This window comes from Chiloscyllium plagiosum, chromosome 17 (assembly GCF_004010195.1).
Source record: "Chiloscyllium plagiosum isolate BGI_BamShark_2017 chromosome 17, ASM401019v2, whole genome shotgun sequence".
NCBI lineage: Eukaryota > Metazoa > Chordata > Chondrichthyes > Orectolobiformes > Hemiscylliidae > Chiloscyllium > Chiloscyllium plagiosum.
The window spans coordinates 51,849,054-51,870,061 of record NC_057726.1 but is presented as its reverse complement, the minus strand read 5'-3'; the positions used below and the strand labels follow the sequence as shown (position 1 = coordinate 51,870,061).

The 21,008-nt window shown below is 40.2% G+C and overlaps 1 protein-coding gene across 4 annotated transcripts in view; it reads right to left on the bottom strand.

Moving 5' to 3' along the window:
* carmil2 (capping protein regulator and myosin 1 linker 2) overlaps positions 1-21,008 on the bottom strand; it is a 179,955-nt gene that overhangs the window by 54,516 nt on the left and 104,431 nt on the right. For all 4 annotated transcript variants that reach the window (XM_043707063.1, XM_043707061.1, XM_043707062.1 and 1 more), the window contains 5 exons: positions 8,731-8,785; positions 6,631-6,803; positions 4,713-4,781; positions 460-553; positions 227-325 (listed from right to left, as the gene is read on the bottom strand). In XM_043707063.1, the coding sequence (XP_043562998.1) occupies positions 227-325; positions 460-553; positions 4,713-4,781; positions 6,631-6,803; positions 8,731-8,785 (490 nt within the window). The remainder of the gene's footprint in view (positions 1-226; positions 326-459; positions 554-4,712; positions 4,782-6,630; positions 6,804-8,730; positions 8,786-21,008) is intronic.

The following is a 21,008-nucleotide window of genomic DNA, read 5'->3' as shown; positions in this document are numbered from 1 at the left end:
TGGTCTATAATTCCCTGGCTTTTCCTTTCCACCTTTCTTAAATAGTGGCACCATGTTAGCCTACCTCCAGTCTTCCGTCACTTCACCTGTGACTATTGATGATACAAATATCTCTGGCATGGCTTTTCTGAATGCAGAGATTTCAGACGATAATTCACAATTGCAATATGTTAGATGAGAATTAATAAATTATGATTTACCTATCAATAAAGAAATGACTCCTTACCTGCTGTGTAGAACTAGTTACAATTCTCTCTTGCAATCGAAAGGCCTGCTCTGGCGAAAATTTCTTCATCTGATTATTCCGTAAGAGATACGATTGTATCTGGAAATCAGAAATTGGTCTTATAAATAAGCGTTATGCTTTATGTTATTCATTTCCAGACCAGTGCAGATTCAAAAATCACAACATAGACTATTATACAATGCTGTCACAAATAGAATAGTGATAAGTTTTACTTTTTGCAGCGCTTCATCAGTTTTCTCTGGATTGCTACGATAAGCCTGGGACACATCACTCATTGGGAAAGGCATTGATCTCAGCATATAATTCCTGGAAAATAAAGTGAAAGTGATGATTATGTTTTGGCATTCATGTCACAGAAGGAACTAGGGAGAGAACACAAAGACCTTTTGGTCATTACACCAACTTTTTTAAAATCTATAACAAAATTAAGAAATGGCAGATGTTGGAAATCTGAAACAAAAACTAAGTGCTCGAGAATGTCAGCATATCTGGCAGCATCTGTAGAGAGAAAAACAGTAAATGCTTTGAATCCTGTGCCCTTTCATCAGACGTTACTGGACACAAAATATTAATTTTGTTTTTCTCTGTCCAGTAACGTCGAATGAAAGGGCACAGGATTCAAAACGTTTACCGTTTTTCTCTCTACAGATGCTGCTAGACCTGCTGATTTTCTCTAGCACTTCCTGTTTTTGTATGTTTTTACCTCATCCTACTGCAAATGCATTTCTCAAATAGCAGAGATGGGCTTTAAGTTCCTCAGTTGTTTTTGACTATTCTAAACTCTTTGATTTTTAAATATTTGTTTGCTGCAAGCTCCATTTCAAGAAACACTATTGGGTGTTTGAATATATGGCTATTCATGTTAAGTCCTTCGCTTATTCCAAGGGTTTTATCATACATAATTGACAATAAGCAAAGTATATTAGATCTTAGAGTGAACTGCATGATAATGCTCCTGAAATCATCCATATTTTAAGATGAGTGAATGGACAAAAATCTTACAAATGGGGGAATAATGTGGGAAGATGTGAAATTGTTCAAGAATGAAATGCAGGAGTAGTATTTAAATGGAAAACTACTGCAGAATTCTGAGGTGCAGAAGGATTAGGTGTTCTGGTGCGTGAAGTGCAGATACAGCATGTAATCAGGGAAGGCTAATGGTATGCTATCTTTTATTAGGAGAGATATTGAACTTATAATTAAAGATATTCAGCCTCAGTTTTATTGGGCATGGGTGAAACCACGTCTCGAATATGTGTGCAGTTTGCTTACTTAAGGAAGGCATGAATGCATAAGAAGAGATTCAGAGGAGGTTTATTGGATTGATTCCTAAAATGAGTTGGTTGTGTTATTAGGATAAATTGGACAGGCTGGGTTTGTTTCCTATAGAGTTTACAAGAGTGAGGGTGACTTGACTGAAGCATATAAGATCTTGAATAATCTTGACAAGGTTAGCCATGGAAAGGAAGTTTCCTCTTTTGTTTTGGGGGATGGGGTATCCTTTCAGAACCAAGAGGTTTTAAATTTAGGGTACCCTTTTAGGACCCTTTTAAGTTTTCTTTTGAGATTCTGCAACTTGGAACTCTGAGTCTCAGGTGGAGTGGAGGCAAATCATCAGTTATTTTTAAAGGCAGAGTTAAATAGACATGGAGACAAGAGGTTTGAGGTTACTGAAGGTCGGTGGAATGTAGAATTTGGAACACAGACAGAACAGTCATGATCTTACTGAATGGTGGAGTGGACTGGAGAGGGCCAAATGGTTTACTTCTGCCCCTGTATTGCGTGGGTTGTTTGGATACTTATATTTAATACTATATTTCATTTACCCCAAACAAAAGTCCAGTCTTTCAACAAGACTGGCACATTGGAGATTTGGTAAGTTTCTCCATTTTATAGGTTTCTGTACTGATAGTGACAGATGATAAGTGGAATGGAAGAAAAAGCAGCTGATACGCCAACTGTGGACAATTCACATGTTCTCTTCTGAGAGAGCAGCAATGATGTTGTTATCTGTATATTGAAGTTCCACAAGCGAAATTGGCGTTGTTTTCTTCTTGTATTTCAATGAGTTGAGGTTGAAAAATTTCCCTCTATCCTGTACACAATGTTCACACTACTGGGAAGCTTGTTCTTAACAAGATGAAGAATGATATGTCAAAGATGAAGGAAAGGGTAGGGATGATGACACATCCCTGCTTGACCTCAAAGGATTCTGTCTTTTACCATGATCAACATCTTATTGTGGAGAAGACAGAGGGTGTCGAAGAATTTATTTAGCCAGCTGGTCTTTGATAGGTTCTTTCACAGCACTTCCCAATTTGGTCAGACTTATGAAGACTATGTACTTGCTTTTTTCCTAGCATAGGGCGGCACGGTAGCACAGTGGTTAGCACTGCTGCCTCACAGCACCAGAGACCCGGGTTCAATTCCCTCCTCAGGCAACTGCCTGAGTGGAGTTTGCACATTCTCCCCGTGTCTGCGTGGGTTTCCTCCGGGTGCTCCGGTTTCCTCCCACAGTCCAAAAATGAGCAGGGTAGGTGAATTGGCCGTGCTAAATTGCCCGTAGTGTTAGGTGAAGGAATAAATGTAGGGGAATGGGTTTGGGTGGGTTGATATTAGGAGGGTCGGTGTGGACTTGTTGGGCCGAAGGGCCTGTTTCCACACTGTAAGTAATCTAATCTAATCTAATTTCTCTTGCCAACCAGTGAAAATCATATCCATAGTTCTACGGTTTGCTCAGAAACCATACTGGCTTTCAGGAAGGGATTTCCTCAGACACTGGGAGTAGGCACCTAGTGAAGATTCAGATGATGATTGTTCTGACGATGAAGAGTAGGGAGATTCCACAATAGTTCCCACAGTCCATCTTGACTCTTCCTAAAGATGGTGACAATGGCAAATCTGAGATTGGCAGGGAATTATTCTTTGTCTCAGATTTTCAGGAATAGTTGATGGAGATCATGGGTCAGCTCTATTCCTCCAAGTTTGAAAAATCTCTGCTGAAGACTGTCTTTACTGCAGTTTTTCCATTCTTCATCTGTCCAATGGTGGCTTCAACTTCTGCCATACTAGGAAGCATTTAAAGGAACTGGTCTAAGTTGCAATCTCAAGAAGACTGAAGTCCTTTACTAACCTGTCCCAGGTCAACATTCGGTCCATCCCTCCATTACAATCAACAGAAATATCCACCCAAGTGTGTAACAATGCCCTCACCTAGAAAGCTAACTCTTATCTAAGGCTCACATTGATGCCGAGATTCAACATAACATCCTAAACTGATAGCCCCACCTTTGGATGCCTAAGGATGAGAGTCTTCGATGACCATGACATCCATTCTGAAACCAAGATCTTCGCATATAAGTCAGTTACCCTTCTGGCTCTTCTATGTGGTTCTGGGATTTGGATTATGTCCAGATGACACCTCAAGACTCTTGAGAAGTACAATCAATGCTGTTTGGGACAGATTCTCTGAGTCAGCTGGGAGGACAGGCATACTAAAATCAGTGTCCTTGAAGCAGCTAATCGCACCAGCTTTGAGGTCACGATAATTTGAAACCAACTCCGCTTGGTTGGCTACGGGATTAGGATGCTCGAGTTCAGACTACTAAAGCAAATCATCACCCAGTTCGAGGAAGGTATATGAACAAGAGGAGAACCACAGCAGCATTTCAAAGATTCTATAGTTTTCCTCAAGAAATGCAACATGGATAACAATGTATAGGAGAAGGAAAAGACTTGGAGAAAATTCCGGAAGAGACACAATTATTTGAGGACACCCATTGGCAAGAGGAACGTTGGAAAAGGAACCAGTGAAAAGAATGCTAAAGATCCCATGGCCACGGACTAATTCCACCTCCCAGAAACACTTATTAAACATGTGGTCAGAGATGTGGCTCTACAATTGGGCACATCACCCACAGAATCCAAGACCACCAACGACATGGAATTTCCAAGGTAAACAATCGTATGCATTAGAGAATGATTGCCAATGACGATTCTAACGTACTTCAGTTTGAGGGTGACTAAAGATAAACATTGGAATGGAATGGAGAATATCACCTGCTTTCTACTTTGCAGGTATATGTGCAAATGTGTGGCAAAAATACACAATGGAAGGAATGAGAGCAAAATGTGATTAACACTCAAACGTGTTAATCTGAAATTCCTTAGTCTTTGCTGCCAAAATCATATTCTGGATTTTTTTTTTAAAAACACTATAAATGCAACATACAGAAGGACCAATGACAATTACAGTGCAATAGGAATAACTCATTTTACTTAAACTGCTTTTTATTAACCTCTTACATATTTCTGAAAAAGATGAATAGTACCTTGTAAATTTGAATTAGATCTTTCACTGGTCAACAAAGATAACAAAAGCAGGATTTTTTTGTTTTCCAATATTTTATTACAGAATTAAACATGGCAAGAGATAATAATTTATAATACGCTATGTGATAATTACCTCTCCAGAGCACTTGCAACATCCAGGAATCCCACAGCTGTAGTACTGTTTCTGTCCCAAATCACAGTTCTGCCATGAACAAAATCAAAATGGTCATTTGTAGCTTTATCTCCATTCACTACATCCTTCAGCTACAGTTTGAGTGGAAAAACTTCAGTTGGTCAGAGATGAAAAATGAGATTCACAGATAATATGTAATTTAAACTATGGTCATAATTGCTAATCCTGATCACCTTAGAGCAACAGAGGGTAGGACCCCCTAAGCATGCTAACTGAAAGGCTGGTGAGGGACGCACAGTCTCCCTTTTTGGGGAAGGCCTGTTGAACCACATGCTAAACAGGCAGTAACAAGCCAAATGGTGGGTCTTACCCTGGCATCAAAACAATAGTGACAGATATCCCACCTGGTGACAGTGGCCAGGCAGTCAGAGGCAGGCAGCTCTTGTTCTTAACACTGCCACTGAAAAGGCCATGGCTGTTGCCTAAGGGAAATCTGAGTCTGAGGATCATGAAGGATCCAGGTTCAGTAATGTTGTGTGTGCCCATGGGGTATGGAATAGAGGGGAGAGCCAGAAGAGGTTGGAAGCCAGGGCAGATGCCTTCACAGTTTGACCTGTCAGGCACAACACATGCAACATAATTCTTTAAAGCTGGGTTAATGCCCTTAAGTGGTCTTTCATAGGCCTGGAATTCATCCCAAAAACTTAATTCCGGCAGAGGTATGAAGGCAGCAGATTCGGGTTAAAACACTACCCCGCCTAATTAAATGCTCTCCTTGCCTCCAAACTTGCCAACAGCGAGACCAGAAGATCTTGTTTGAACAGTACCATAAATTATTTAGCTTTTGAAAACAATGACCACAATAACGTCAGAATTTAAAGTGCACAGAAAATTTATGGCATAATTTTCAGATTTTTACACTCCCTCAGCAATTGTTAACCTTGATATTGAATGATATCTCAGCATTGTAATTATTGCATGTTTCCATTTTAAGGTAATATAGATATTGTGGAAGTCAGGGGCTGGACAGCCAAGCATTAGATATCTCAGATGTGTTTTGATTTCCTCATCAATGTACTAATAAGAATGATGCCAATCACCAATGGTTTATTGAATATAGATCAACTTTTACTGACTGGAAAACTATTCAATCAATGCTTGTAGGTATTGGGTCTTCTCTGCCCTCACTATATCATGAAATTGCCATTTGATGTGCTTGTAATCATCATCTTGATTGAAATACAAGATCAGCATTGTTAGTTATGCCTGCATCTGTGGTTCAACTTTGTAGTTACACATGAAGTAACGATCATAGTCTCTAGGAAAAGGACAACACTACCCTCAATAATAAAACAGTAAAACACGGTGGGTGCTGGAGATCTGAAATAAAAACAGAATATACTACAGAAACTCAGAAGAATTGGCCCTGGACAAATATTTTGTACTTTTCCTCTACAACTGTTACCCCACTCCCTTTTTCTTTTGACCTGCAACTTCTTGGTCTGTAGTTTCCCTCACCCTCTAACCTGTATGTGAGCTTCCCTTTTGTTTCATGAGCCCCTCTCTCCTTTTCAAAAGCATGGAACCCATTACATTTCCAGATTCTTCTGTTCTGAAGAAGTCACATAGGACTCAAAATGTTAATTCCGTTAGACTGTCCACAGATACTACCTGACCTGCTTGGTTCCACCAGCACATTCCATTAACGCCAAATTGAAGTACAGCAGGTTTGGTTGCTTCATGGACTCATTTGAAATTAAGTATGTTGTGTTGTGCTATGCTCATAGTGCAGTTTTGTCTTTTCAAGAAGCTTTTCAGTCTTGTAAAAACATTGAGGTGTGGAAAGTTTTCACACCTATTGATGAATAGCCAAAGTGACATGAAGAGCTCACCCACATGAAGCACAAACCACACATACCTAAGACTTGTGTTAATTTGCAAAGCTTTGGCCAACATCTTTGCTCCAGTGTCCCCCATGGCATTGCCACTGACGTCAATCTTTTTTAAGCAGGTGTTGCTGCCCAGAGCATTAATGAGAACATTGGTTCCAGATTTTAATCGTGAATCAGCAACTGATAAAGACTGGAGAGGCTGAAAGGAAAAGCAGGAAAGTTTGTTATTTTTTACTTTTACATTGTAAATGTGCATTTACCACATTACGTTGCAATGTCTTTCCTTTGCCTTCCTACGTAATTTAGAAGTGTAAGCAACCGACTTACTTGTGAGCTTCAGTCACTGTTCAGTGCCACTTTATCAACAACTGTGAGGAAGATATATTAATTCCTCTTTGCCAAGAACCAGCCTTCTGTTTCCCGTCACCAAGTCACCCTTTAATTACACATGGGAGGTCCAGGTCCCTCAGAGTGAACAGGATGTTTGAGGCTCCTCTTTTTATAATATTTTATTAAACAATACACAGTTTACAAAACAATTAACATTAACAGCTGTATACAAAGAAACAGCAACTTTACAAGGAAGATGAATGGCAAAGCCCGGCCCCAAACCTAACATTCAACCAGTTTTCAGGGAAACGAGGACAAACCTCAAATCCTGATGCTCCTCTTTTTATCTGTCAGCCAGGACTCCCTAATTGGACCATATTCTTTGAGGTCCATCTGGCTGACCTCATTACAGTCATTACACATTCCATCTAGACTCTCTGTGGCAGCAAATGGCAAATCAGGAACTTATACTGTGAAGAATAGGGGATATAAAAGCCCTGTCTTACACTCCAATGGAGAAGTAAATTAGAATACTGACTATTCCACATCATCACAAGAACCAAAGTCAAATAAAATATCTTAAATAAAATCATTTTTAAAACTCTACCTAAATTGGTTATTTCCAAAACATCCCAATTAACATGAAATGTAACTAAGAATCTCAATATAAAGTGTGAAGTGAAGTATCTGGAAACACAGTCAGATATAGCCTCTCAAAATAAAACTGCAGTTGTGGTCTCCCAAGCACAGAATTTGTTTTCCTTAAGCAGTTATAATATTTTTGCTGGAAAATATTGTGAATCTGCAATTGGAATCTTTTACTGAATATTCTGAAAATATTTAGGAACACATGAAGTAGGAACAGTGTGGGCTGTTTGGTGTAGTGAACCTGATCCACTATTCAGCTAGACCATGGCTGACTTTACATCTCAATGCTATTTTCATACCCTAGTCCAAAATCCCGTAATATCTTTAATTTCTATAAATGTTTCAATTTCAGTCCCAAATATATTCAATGACCGAGCCCTCTGGTGTCAAAATTTCTAAAGATTCACCGCTTCTGAGTGAAGAAATACTTTCTCAATAAAGTACAAATAGCCTCTCTCTTATTCTAGCCAAAGTCTCGTTGTTCCATAGTCCACATCTTGCTGCATAATTGTTATGCTTTCTAAGAATTCTGTATGCTACAATAAGATTACCTCTCAATCATCTAAATTCAAGTGAACATCGGCTCAGCTACCTCAGTCTCTCCTCATGGGTACAATCTTACCATTTCCAGAAATCAGGTGAACCTTCATTGCAGTCTCTCTATGATAAGCTTACCCTTTCTCAGGTAAGAGAGCAATACTGTACACAACTTGCAAAGTGCCTTTCCTTTCGAACCGGATCCAAACTGATAATGGTTACTTAATAATACAAACTGAAGAAACAATAATAAAAACAGAAAAACCTGGAAATACACAGCAGGTCTGGTAACACCAGTAAAGAGCGGAACAGAGATAATGGTTGAGATTTGTGGCTTTGCATCAGTTCTCTACCATGAAATCTTTTGCCAGTTAACCTTCCCTGTCTTCTGCCTTATTGCACATCTTTAGTTTTGTGCTTTTCCCAAATTTCTCCACTTCAGTTCTTAAAACCAACACACCTATAAATTCTATCCATTCGGATGAAATATTATTGAGCCAAAACATTAATATTAAATGCTGCCTGACCTGCTGAACATTTCCACCATTTTTTTTTGTTTTAATCTCATTGTACAACTTCAATAATTTTAAGAGGACAATAAAAAAACTTACACATTCTTCATCCTGGATGAGTTGGACAATCCTGTGCAGAACGTCAGCCAAGGCTCTGAAAATATTAACACAGGTTTAAGAATAATTCAAGTGAGTCCAGAACATAAGCACCTTTTTCATTAAAAAAAGGTCTTAGCCAATTTCTCACCACCTCAACCTCATTTTCCTCCCCTCACCAGCCATCTAGTCTCTTCTCTGCTACCTTTATGACTCTTCTGATACCATATGTCACTGTAAGGTTCCATAACAACACTTTTGCTACAAGTTTTTTTTATTACTTAAGGAAGGATTGTACCAAAGCAATTGACAGGGCCCTCAACCATGTCCAATCTATATCATGTGTTTCGGCTCTTGCCACTTCCCCTCCCCGAAGACCATGATTGAGTTCCCTTAGTCTTCTACTCCACCAGATCACCATCCATCATTTCCACTGCCTCAAATGTGGCCACCAAACACAGAGTCATACATCACGGAAACAGACACTTCAATCCAACTCATCCATGCCGACCAAATTTCTCAATATAAACCAGTCCGACTTGCCTGTATTTGGCCCAAATCCCTCTAAATCTTTCCTATTCGTGTGCCTGTCCAAAGTCTTAAATGTTGTAACTCTACCAGAATATACCACTTCTTCTGGCGGCTCATTCCTTATATGAACTACCCTCCAAGTAAAAAAAGTTGCCCCTCAGGTCCGTTTTAAATCTTTCTCCTCTCACCTTAAAAATATACCCTTTAGTTTGGAACTCCCCCACCTTAGAGAAAATACCTTTGTTATTCACCTTATCTATGCCCCTCATGATTTTATGAATCTCTATAAAGGTCATTCCACAATTTCCTTCACTCCAGGGAAAAAAGTCTCAGCTTATCCAGCCTCTCCTTATAACTCAAACCCTTCAGTCCCAGCAATATCCTTGTAAATCTTTTCCAAACCCTCTCCAATTGAAAACTATCCTTTCTATAGCAGGTTGACCAGAATTGTACACAATACTCCAAATGTGGCCTCACCAACATCCTGTGGAACCTCAACATAGTGACAATAGTCTCAGCAATGAAGGCAAATGGGCTGAACGCATTCTTAACAATCCTCTCTACCTGAGATGCAACTTTCAAAGAACTATGTACTTTAACCCCTAGATCTCTCTGTTCGATAATACTACACAGGGCCTACCATAAAATGCATAAGTACTGCCCTTTCTCATTTTACCAAAATGCAATACCTTACTTTATCCACTTTGAACAATCACCATTTGGGACTTCTCTGCGACTCTGATAGGATCCCACCCCACAACTTTGGTGAGCTCCTCCGAGAAAAAGTCCTTTAAATTCTGATTGGAAGAAGTCACCTTGTGATGCAAATTAACCCTTTCAGGTACTGACTGCCTTTAACAAAAATACAAATTAGGAGCAGGAGTAGGCACTTCACCCCTTGAGCTTGCTCCACTAATCAATAAGATCACGGCTGATCAGATTGCAATATCAAATCCACATTTCCATCTACCCTGCTAACCTTTCAATGCCTGATTTAACAAGAAACTATTTCTGTCTTAGAAATATTCAACCATTACTTTCACAAGAACAGAGTTCCAAAGACACTCAGACCTCAGAGAAAGAAATTGTGACTCCTAGTTCTATATTTTCCCATTAGAGGAAATAGCCTCTCCACATCTATCTTATTCAGGATTTTATATTTTTAAACTAAGTCACATCATTTTTGATCAGTCACCCTATCCATGCCCCTCATGATTTTATGAACCTCTATAAGGTCACCTCTCAGCCTCTGACACTCCAAACAAAAAGGACTTGGTCTATTGTTCAAATTGTTGATATAACTGGTCAGGGGGTAGGGCAATGAGGAAATCAATAATGGTGGTGACACTGTTGATGATTGGGCCCTATGTTTCTCTTGTGTGGCCCCAGTGTTACCAGCTGCTTACATAAACTCAACATGATTACCCATATTCCAAACATGGTTGTCTCTTGAATGCTTATACCTCTTAAACTTGCTGCTTTGGCCAAGTTTTTAACATCTCCTCCTTTGATTCAACATCAGTTTTCCCCAGCCCCTCCAATTAGAATGTTTTTCCATATTAATAAAGTATCAATTATACTGATGCATCTTCTGTTCTTTCCACTTCAGTATTCCAAAAGTTGTGATTCCCAATATGATATTTTGGATCACTTCTCACTCACCTCAATAAACTCTCCTTTTCCCATGGCATCTTCCCATGCAAATACAGGAGGTGTGCCCCCTGCTCTTTTACTTTCTTCCTTCTCACATTTCAAGGCCTCAAACATTGCTTTCATATGAAACAACAATTTACTTAAACTTCTTTCAGTTTAATCAACTGCATTCACTGTTCACAATATTGTCTCCTCTATGATTCTCCCCACAATAGTGGGGAGACCAAATGCAGATTGAATGACTGCTTTGCAAAGTATCTTTACTCATTCTTTAAGTATAACTGTAAGCTTCTAGTTGCATGATTATTTTAATTGTTCATCTTGTTGTGATGGTGATCTCTCTACCTTCAGCCTCCTGCAGTGTTCCAATGAAGCTCAATGAAATCACTCCTTTTGATTAGTGCTTTACAGCTTTCCAGACTGAGCATTTAGACCATAACCTTTGCCTTAATTTTGTTACTTTTTTAACCATAGAATCACAGAAGGAGACCATTCAGCTTGCATGTTTGTGCTGGCTCTCTGTAACAGGATTCAGCTAGTCCCACACACAAGCCCTATTTCTGTACTACCTGGAGGTTATCCAACTACTCTTTAAAAATGATTATTGAATCTACCTCCACGAGAGTCTCTCAGGCAATGTAATTTCAATCCTATTTATTCATCGCATAAAGATATTTGTCCTTGGGTCATCATTTGTTCTTTTACCTTTCACCTCACATTGAAGTACTCTTGTTCTTCACTCTTCTGCCAATGAGAATAATGGTTGATCTATTCTGTCCAGATTGATGGTTTTTAACACCAGTATCAAATTTGTTTTTAGCTTTCCCTTCCTCAAGGAAATTAGCCCAAGCATCTCTAACCTAAGGCTCTTTGAATTGTTATCCCATAAATGGCCTTTGTGGCAATGAGGAAACCACTATGTAATTTATGTCAGTGAGATGTTACATTTCTTTTAGCTTAGAATCAGTCATAGAGATGTACCACATTCAGTCAAACTCATCCATGCTGACCAGATTTCCTAAATTATTTTGTCCCTTTTGTCAGCATTTGGCCCAAATCATACTAAACCCTTTCTATTCATGTACCTATCCAGATGCCTTTTAAATGTTCTAATTGTACCAGCCTCCATCACTTCCTCTGGCAGCTCATTCCATATACGCATGAAAAAGTTGCCGTTCAGGTCCCTTTTAAATCATTCCCCTCTCGCCTTAAAATTTTGCCCTCTCGTTTTGGACTCGACTACCCTGGGGAAAATATCTTGACCATTCACCCTATCCATGCCCACCATGATTTTGTAAACCTCTATAAGGTCACCCCTCACAGCCTCTGATTCTCCAGACAAAATATCCCTGGCCTATTCAGCCTTTCCCTATAGCTCAAACCCTCCAATCCTGGCTGCATTCTTGTAAACATTTTCTCAACCCTTTCAAGTTTAACAAAATCTTTCCTATAACAGGGAGACCAGAATTGAATGCAGTGTACCAACAATGGCCTACCCAATGCCCTGAACAGCTGCAACATGACCTCTCAACTCCTATACTCAATGCATTGTTTGTCTGCCTACATCATGTTTTCGTATCTTGGATGCTGTTTTGTACTCTGCCTTTCTTTGTTATAAGCTAACTGCCTTTGTTTTGAGTTTGAGTCATTGTGCCAGGCACAGAAAGTTTTGTTCTTTCAATCAATCTGTTAATTGATATCCTGAACATTTTTAATCAAAGCAGTGCTGATATTTCTTGGCAGAAAATCCCAAGTGTCTCTTTGCAGATACTGATTGTGTTGGATTTAAGGACATTCCAAATGCCAAAGATACATGGATGCTTGAAGTTAAATTTTTTTTCCCTAAGGCATTGTTGAAATTGATCTCTTTTTATTGGATTCTTCAAAGCTTCAATGTTGCTCTTTCATTGGGCCTTTTGCTGTTGCATCTGTTATTTGGGACACCAGGTTGCTGGACACGATTATATGAATAATTGGGTAATTGGTCAGGCAGTCAATAGCCGTACTCAGATGGTGTGAATATGCATGTAATTTTGGGCATGGCTGATGATGTAATTGAGTAGGTTCCACTTGACTGAGAGTGTTACTGTGATGGTTTGTACTTCTTCTGACAGAATAGGCTATTAGTGATGTGCACATTCTCTGCTTTTGGTAAGGAGAAAATTGCCTTCAGAGTTGACATTAGCAATTCCTTCCCTGTCTGTGGTTCCATTCCTTAGATTAGAATCTTTTCCCAATTCTGACACTGAAGTCTCCAAGAAAATTAAGGCTGCTTCCCATTAGAAACATCAATTATCAAGTGTGGCACAGAAATCTTCCTTGGTTTTGTCAGTGTCTAGAGTTGGCATGAATGCACTGCACATGGTGACCTATTGGCTCCTTCCCAGTTTGACAATAAGAGTCATAAGGCATTCATTACTTTCAAGATGGAGCTCATGAAGCTGGGCAACAAGTTCATTCTTGATAGCAAATCTAACTGGGTGAGCTTTGTGCTTTTTGTCTGATTTTCCCTTCCACAAGAAGTTACAGCGCCTCATTGGTCATTGAGCTCCCCACTTCTCCAGCTATTACTCAGAGTGATGCTGTTAATGTCGTATCACAGGAATTGTCCAGCAACATTTTTAAAAAATTCATTCATGGGTGAGGGTGTCGCTGCCTAGGCTAGCATTTATTGCTCATCCCAAAAGGCAGTTAAGAGTCAACCACACTGGTGTGGGTCTGCAGTCTCATGCTGGCTACACCAGGTAAGGATTACAGTTTCCTTCACTAAAGGATGTTAGTGAACCAGATGGGTTTCTCCTGATAGTGGTTTCATGGTCATCATTTCACCTTTAATTCCAGAGTTTTACTGAATTTTAACCCATCTGCCAGGGTTCCCAGAACATTACCTGGGCTTTTGCCTCCCCCTGCAGCTCGACCGTCTGGGCATTCACTAACAGATTGTGCCCATTAGGGTCCTGATATTCTAGGTTCCAAACTTTACAACTTATAGCTTTTGTGTATTTCCACTACAGAAGGTGATCCCTCTGAGATGTGGTTATCCAATCACTGGAAGTGAAGCAGACAAGACTCAGAGCATCTTTTCCCCAATAAGTGAGTAGAATGGTTCCTAACAATCTGTTCAGTATAACTGATCAATTTCAATTTGAGCTATAATTTCAGCCACAGAAGGGCACCTATCCTTGTGCAAGTGCTAGATGAACATCTTTTAACTTCTGCTTGCATGCAAGAGTATGGCTAGAGATTTCCAATAACACAATCCTGCTCCTATGACCAATTGCTGGTTGACAAAGGACTTCGAGGATGGGCTGGGAAAGGGCATCTATAAGTGTGGCGAAACCGTAGCACATCAACTGCCACACATCTTGGCAGAATGAAACCTTGAACTAATAAGTGAGGCGACACAGTGACCACTGCTGGAATCTCAACTATTTACACACTATATTAATGACATGATGACAAGATTTAATGTGTGGTTGTGAAATTTGATGACGATATAAAGTAAGCAAGACAACTACCTATAGAGACTACAAACTGACACAAATAGTTTAAGTAAATGGATAACAATTTGGCAGTTTATTGTGTGAAAATGTCAACTTGTCCATTTTGGCAAGAAGAATAAAAATGCAGCATTCTATTTAAGTAGGGAAAGATTGGTGGCATAGAAGGATCTGGATATTTGATAAATGAATCACAAGATATTGGTATGCAACTAATTAGGAACATAATTAGAGTGTTGTTGCTTATTGAAAGGGGAATGGAATATAACAGTAGTGATGTTTTGCTACATTTGTACACTGAATTAGTGAGATGACATCTAGAGTACTGCATACAGTTCTGCCTTCTTTATTTAGGAAAGTACATAATTACATTAAAAGCATTACATTACTGATTCCCAGGGATTATCCTGTGACCAAACGTTGAACAGATTGAGCTTGCGTTTAGAATATTGAGAGATAAGATGTATGACCATAAGATAAAGGAGTAGAATGAAGTCATCAGCCCATCAGGTCTGCTCCAGAATTCAATCAATGTTGGTATGTTTCTCGACCTCATTCTCCTAACTTCTCCCTCGTAAACCTTGATCCTCTTACCAATCAAGATTCTATCTCTGCCTTACATACATTCAATGACTTGGTCTCCACAGTCTTCTGCCGCAATGGCTTCCACAGATTAACCACCCTCTTCAGCTAAGTTCTAAACGGTCTTCCCTTCACTTTGAGGCTGTGTCCTTGGGAATTAGCCTGACCTACGAGTGGAAATATCTTCTCCACATCCACTCTATCTAAGCCTCTTAGCATTCTGTATGCTTCAATCAGATCCTGCCTCCTCCTTCTAAACTCCACTAAGTACAGACCCAGAGTCTTCAACCATTTCTCACATGTCAATGTGACATATTTCCAGCCCTACCAGGGGGGAGTCTGTGCTGGATCTGGTACTAGAAAATGAGGCAAGCCAAGTGAAGAATGTCAGATTGCTATTTCCCAATATTAAATTGGAAAAGGATAAAAATCAATGAATAATTAGGATCCTGAACCGGAAAAGGTCTAAACGTTGAACTGAATACATTGACTGAAAATGCATTTTGGTAGATACAATAAAGGATGAAAAAAATGGGAGAATTTCAAAAGGGAGATTAACAGATTGCAAGCTAGGTACATACCCATGAGAAATACATATGGAGTATCCAAACCTAGAGAACACTGGACAATTAAGGATATCAATGAGAAAATAAAGAAGAGAAAGGAGGCATTTGATGCATATTGGAATAATAACAGCAATAGAAATCAGGAAGACTGTCTAAAATGCATGAGAGAGGCTAAGGCTACGGAAGGAAGCAAGGAAGCATGAGGAAAGATAGCAGGCTATGCTAAAACAAATAGTAAAATGCTCTTCAAACATGTTAACAGTAAAATATCAGTAAAGCATAGAGTAGGGCCCATAAGGAACAAACAGGATAAGCTGCTCACTGAAACAAAGAATATGGCAGAGGTACTAAATGAACATTTTGCTTCTGTATTTACCAAATTAGACGATGGTGACAATGGCCTAGTTGAAAACTTGGGTGTTGAGCAACTGAACAGTATAATGATAACAAAGAGATGTTAAAAAGGCTGGCAGCACACCAGGTAGAGAAGTCACCAGGCCAGGACGCAATGAGAGAGTTAAAGGAGCAAATTGCAGAGCTGTTGAAAGAAATTTTCCAGGCCTTCCTGAAGACAGGATTAGGCCCAGGGTATTGTAGGATTATAAATGTGACACTGTTGTTTAAGAAAAGGACAAAGGGTAACTCAGGAAACTACAAACTGTCAGCTTGACCTCGCTAGTGGGAAAACTGATGCAGGACATAATACAGGATACAGTAAATACACACAGAAAAATCAGTTAATACTAGATAGCAATCATGGCTTTGTCAAGGGGCAGTCATGTCTGACAAATTTAATTGAGTTCTTTGACAAGGTGATACAGGCAGTGGATGAGGGGAGTGCTGTGTATGTTGTACATTTGAACTTTCAGAAAACATTTGATACAGTGCGACATGACAGATTGGTGAGCAAATTCCAAATGTTTGGGATTGATGGATCCTTTGTGGCATGGATTAGAAGTTGGCTGAAAGATAGGAAACAGGGTAAGTATAGATGGGCATTTCTCAGATTGGAGATGAATTGAAAGTGGTATTCCCCAAGGACTGGTACTGGGGCCTTGCTTTCTGATTTATATAAACAATTTGGAGATGGGTGTTGAGGGCAAAATCTCTAAATTTGCAGATGATACTAAGCTAGGGAGAATAGTGAATTGTGAGGATGACGCTGAATGATTTCAGATGGACATTGACAATTTGGCCAAATTTGGCCACCTGAAAAACAAATTTCAATGCAGAGAAATGTGAGGTAATGCATTCTGGTGGAAGAAACACAGAGACAAGATAGGCTCAATGGTACAATTTTGAGAGGAGTATAGGATCCTTAGATTTATAAATAGAGGCTCAGTATATAAAAGCAAGGAAGTGATGCGACACCTCTACAAATCATTGGTCAGACCATATTTGGAGTATTGTGTGCAGTTCTTAGCATCTTATTTAATGAAGTATGTTAAAGTCCTGGAGAAAGTTCAAGGAAATTTACTGGAATGATACCAGGAATTAAGGATTTTAGATACAAGGAAAGATTAGAGAGATTGGCCTTATTCTCTTTGGAACAGAGAAGATCAAGAGGTGACCTTATTGAGGTGTTCAAAATTACAAACAGTTTTTACAGGTTATAGAAGGATATTCTGTTTCCACTAGTTGGTATGTCAGTAACTCGGGGTCACAATTTCAATACTGTCAGCAAGAGAGCAAGGAATGAGAATAAGAAGAAACTTCTTTACACAGACAGTTGTTAGGATTTGGAGTGTGCTGCCTGGGAGGGTAGTGGAGGAGGATTCTTTATGAGGTTTCAAAGGAGAGCTGGATATATATTTGCAAGTGATAAAATTAGAGGACTACAGAGATAGGACTGGAGAATGGGACAAGCTGAGCAATTCTTTCAGGAGCCAGTGCAGATACACTTAGTCGAATGGCCTCCTTCTGTGCTGTCAAATTTTATGACAAGCCCTTCATACCTGGGATCACTGTTATAAATTTCCGCTAGACACCCTCAAAGTCCAGCACATCCTTCTTTAGATACAGGGTACAAACTGCTGACAATATTTCAAACACAGTCTGACTGTAGCCTCAAGTAGCCTCAGCAACATATTTCTGTTTTTGGATTCTAGTCCTCATGAAATGAATGCTAACATTGCACTTGCCTTCCTAACTGCCAACTGAACCTACATGTTAACCTTGAGAGTCCTAGTTCATGATTCTCTTAAGTCCCTTTGTGCTTTAGATTTTCAAAGCCTACCGCATTTAGAAAATTTGCCTCATTTTCCTACCAAAGTGTATAACCTCACACCTTCCAACATTGTATTCCACCTGCCATTTGTTTGCCCACTGTCTTAGCCTGTCCAAGTCCTTCTGCTGCCTCCCCGCTTCCCCAACACTACCTACCCTTCCACCTATTTATGTGTTATCTACAAACTTAGCAACAATGCCCTCAGTTCCTTCATTAAGATCATTAATATACAACATGAATAGCTGTAGTTCTAACACTGAATCCTGCTAGTCACCAGCTGCCATCCTGAAAAAGACCCCTTATCCTCATTCTCTGCTTTCTGCCAGTCAGCCAATCCTCTATTTATGCCATTACCTTGCCCCTAACTCCATGCGCTGTTATCTTATTTAGTAGCCTCCTGTGCAGCAGCTTGTCAAAGGCCTTCTGGAAATCCAAATGGATCACATTGCTAGATCTCCTTTATCTAACTTGCTTGTTGCCTCTGCAAAGAATTCTAACAGATTTTTCAGGTATGACCTCCCTTTGAGAAAGCCATGCTGACTCAGCTCTGTTTTACCATACACTTCCAAATACTCTACCATCCCATACTTAATAATGGAGCCTAAAATCTTAAAGTTGACTGAGGTCAGGAAAACCAGCCTATAATTTCCTGTCTTCTCCTGCCTCTCTTCTTAAAGAGGGATGCTACATTAGCCTTTTTCCAGTCCTCTGGGAGCCGCCCAGACTCCAGGGATTCCTGAAAATCACCACAAATGCATCTACACCTCTGCAGCTATCTCCTTCAGAACGCTGGAATGTAGTCCATCAGGTCTGGTTAATTTATCAGCCTTCAGACTTTTCAGCCTTTTTTGCAGCTTCTTCTTAGTGATGGCTACGACCAGCACCTCTGCCCTGACTCTCTCGAAGGTCTGGCATGCTGCTGGTATTTTCTACAGTGAAAACTGATGTTAAATACCTCCGACATTTCTTGGTTTCCTATTGCTTTTCCTCAAGCTTTATTTTCCAGTGGTTCAACGGCACTACCTGCCTTGTGGTAGTCATACCCTCGTGTCCCTGACCACTGACTGAATTCAAGGTTGTTAATCGAAGTGGTGTGACTGCCTCTGAAAACACAGCATTCAGGTAATTCTTTGCCTCCTTTTCTTTGTTTCAAAAATATACTTTATTCGTATAAAAATCTCTTTGTATGTATACATTGACACAAAAGCAGTTCAATTCTGCAGTTGCATATCAACATAAAATGTTAGAATTTAACTATCCACAAAACCAAACACCTCTCTTCCAAATAAAACATTAATATTTACATATATTTAACATACTAGGAAATCCAATAACTGAAAGGACTCCCATTTAACTTCAGCAGGAAGACCTCAGGACATGGTCTTTCCCCATTGCACCTTGGTGGCAGCTGCCCCAAGCTTTAGTGCACCCCTCGGGACATAGTCCTGGATCTTGGAATGTGCCAGTCTGCAACATTCGGTTGTCATCAATTCCTTGTTCTGGAGAGCCAGTGCTTGAAGCTCTGACTCCAGCTCATCAACTATGAGCTGGATTTCCCCAAGCAACCAACACTTGTTGCAGATGTGGTCATTACAAACAACATTGGAATGTACTAGCTCCCACGTCACACAGTTACAACACATCACCTGGTCTGGCATTTTAAGTATTTAGTTCTTAATTTGAGTTTTAAAAATCTTGTAGTGGTCTTTTAGTTTGTAGCCTGTGAATATTCCCCCAATTTACTTTCAATATAAAAATAACCTTTTTTTTGTTTTTTTAATCTCTTTTGGCAATTCAGAACAGAGGGGATGGAAGCTAGGATAGTTGCATGCTCCTATTGCAGGATGTGGGAGGTAAGGGTCAGCACTAGTGTCCCTGCTGACTTCATCTGCGAGAAGTGCACCCAATACCCCACAGATCACATTAAGGAACTGGAGCTGGAACAGGATGAATTTTGGATCATTCAGGAGGTTCAGGGGGTGATAGAGTGGGGTAATAGGGAGGTAGTCACATCTAAGTTACAGGATAATGTAGCTAGGTGACCGTCAAGACAGAGAAAGGGAATAGGCGGTCAGTGCAAAGAAACCCAGTGGCCATTCCCCTCAATAATAAGTATACCGCTTTGGATAGTGTTGGCGGAGATGACCTACCAGGAGAAAGCCACAATGGCCAGGTCTCTGGCACTGAGCTGGTTCTGTGGCTCAGAAGAGAAGGGGGGAGAATAGGAGAGTAATGGTGATAGGAGGTTCAATGGTTAGAGGAACAGACAGGAAATTGTGTGGTCGCAAACGAGATTCCCGGATGGTATGTTTCGGATCGAGTCTACTGGATTTTCAAGGGGGAGGGTGAGCAGCCAGAATTCGTGGTACACATCGGTACCAATGGCATAGCTAAGGAAAGGAATGAGGACCGGAAAAGTGAATACAAGGAGTTAGGTTGGAAGCTAAAAGTCAGGACGATCACAGTAGTAGTCCCAGGATTGCTACTGGTGCCATGGGTTAGTGAGGCGAGGAACAGTGAGCAAGTGCAGGTGAACATGTGATTGCAGAGCTGGTTGAGAAGGGAGGGATCAGATATGTGATCATTGGGATACCTTCTGGGGAAGATGGGACCTGTACAATGAGAACGGGTTCCATCTGAACTGAAGGGGTACCATTATTCTGGATGGGAGGTTTGCAAGAGCTCTTCAGGAAGGTTTAAACTAGTTTGGCAGGGGGATGGGAACTGAAGCTATGGATCTGAGGATGGGGTTGCCGGTGAACAGACAGATACAGCTTGCAGAGAGTCTGTGAGGAAGGACAGACAGTTGATAGGGCAAAGTTGCAGTCAGTGTGATGGGTTGAAGTGGGGCTACTTTAACGCAAGAAATGTCAGGAATAAGGGTGATGAACTTAGAGCATGGATCAGTACTTGGAGCTACGATGGTGTGGCTATTACAGAGATTTGGATATCACAGGGGCAGGAATGGTTGTTGGCTGTTCCGGGGTTTAAATGTTTCGGAAGGAACAGGGAAGGAGGTAAAAGAGGTGGGGAAATGGCATTGCTAATCAGGGATAATATAACCCTGCAGAAAGGGAGGTCGTTGAGGAGGGTTTGTTTACTGAGTCATAATGGGTGCAAGTCAGAAACAGGAAAGGAACAGTCACTTTATTGGGAGTTTGCTATCAATGCCCCAACAGTAACAGAGACATGGATGAGCAGATCGGGAGGCAGATTTTGGAA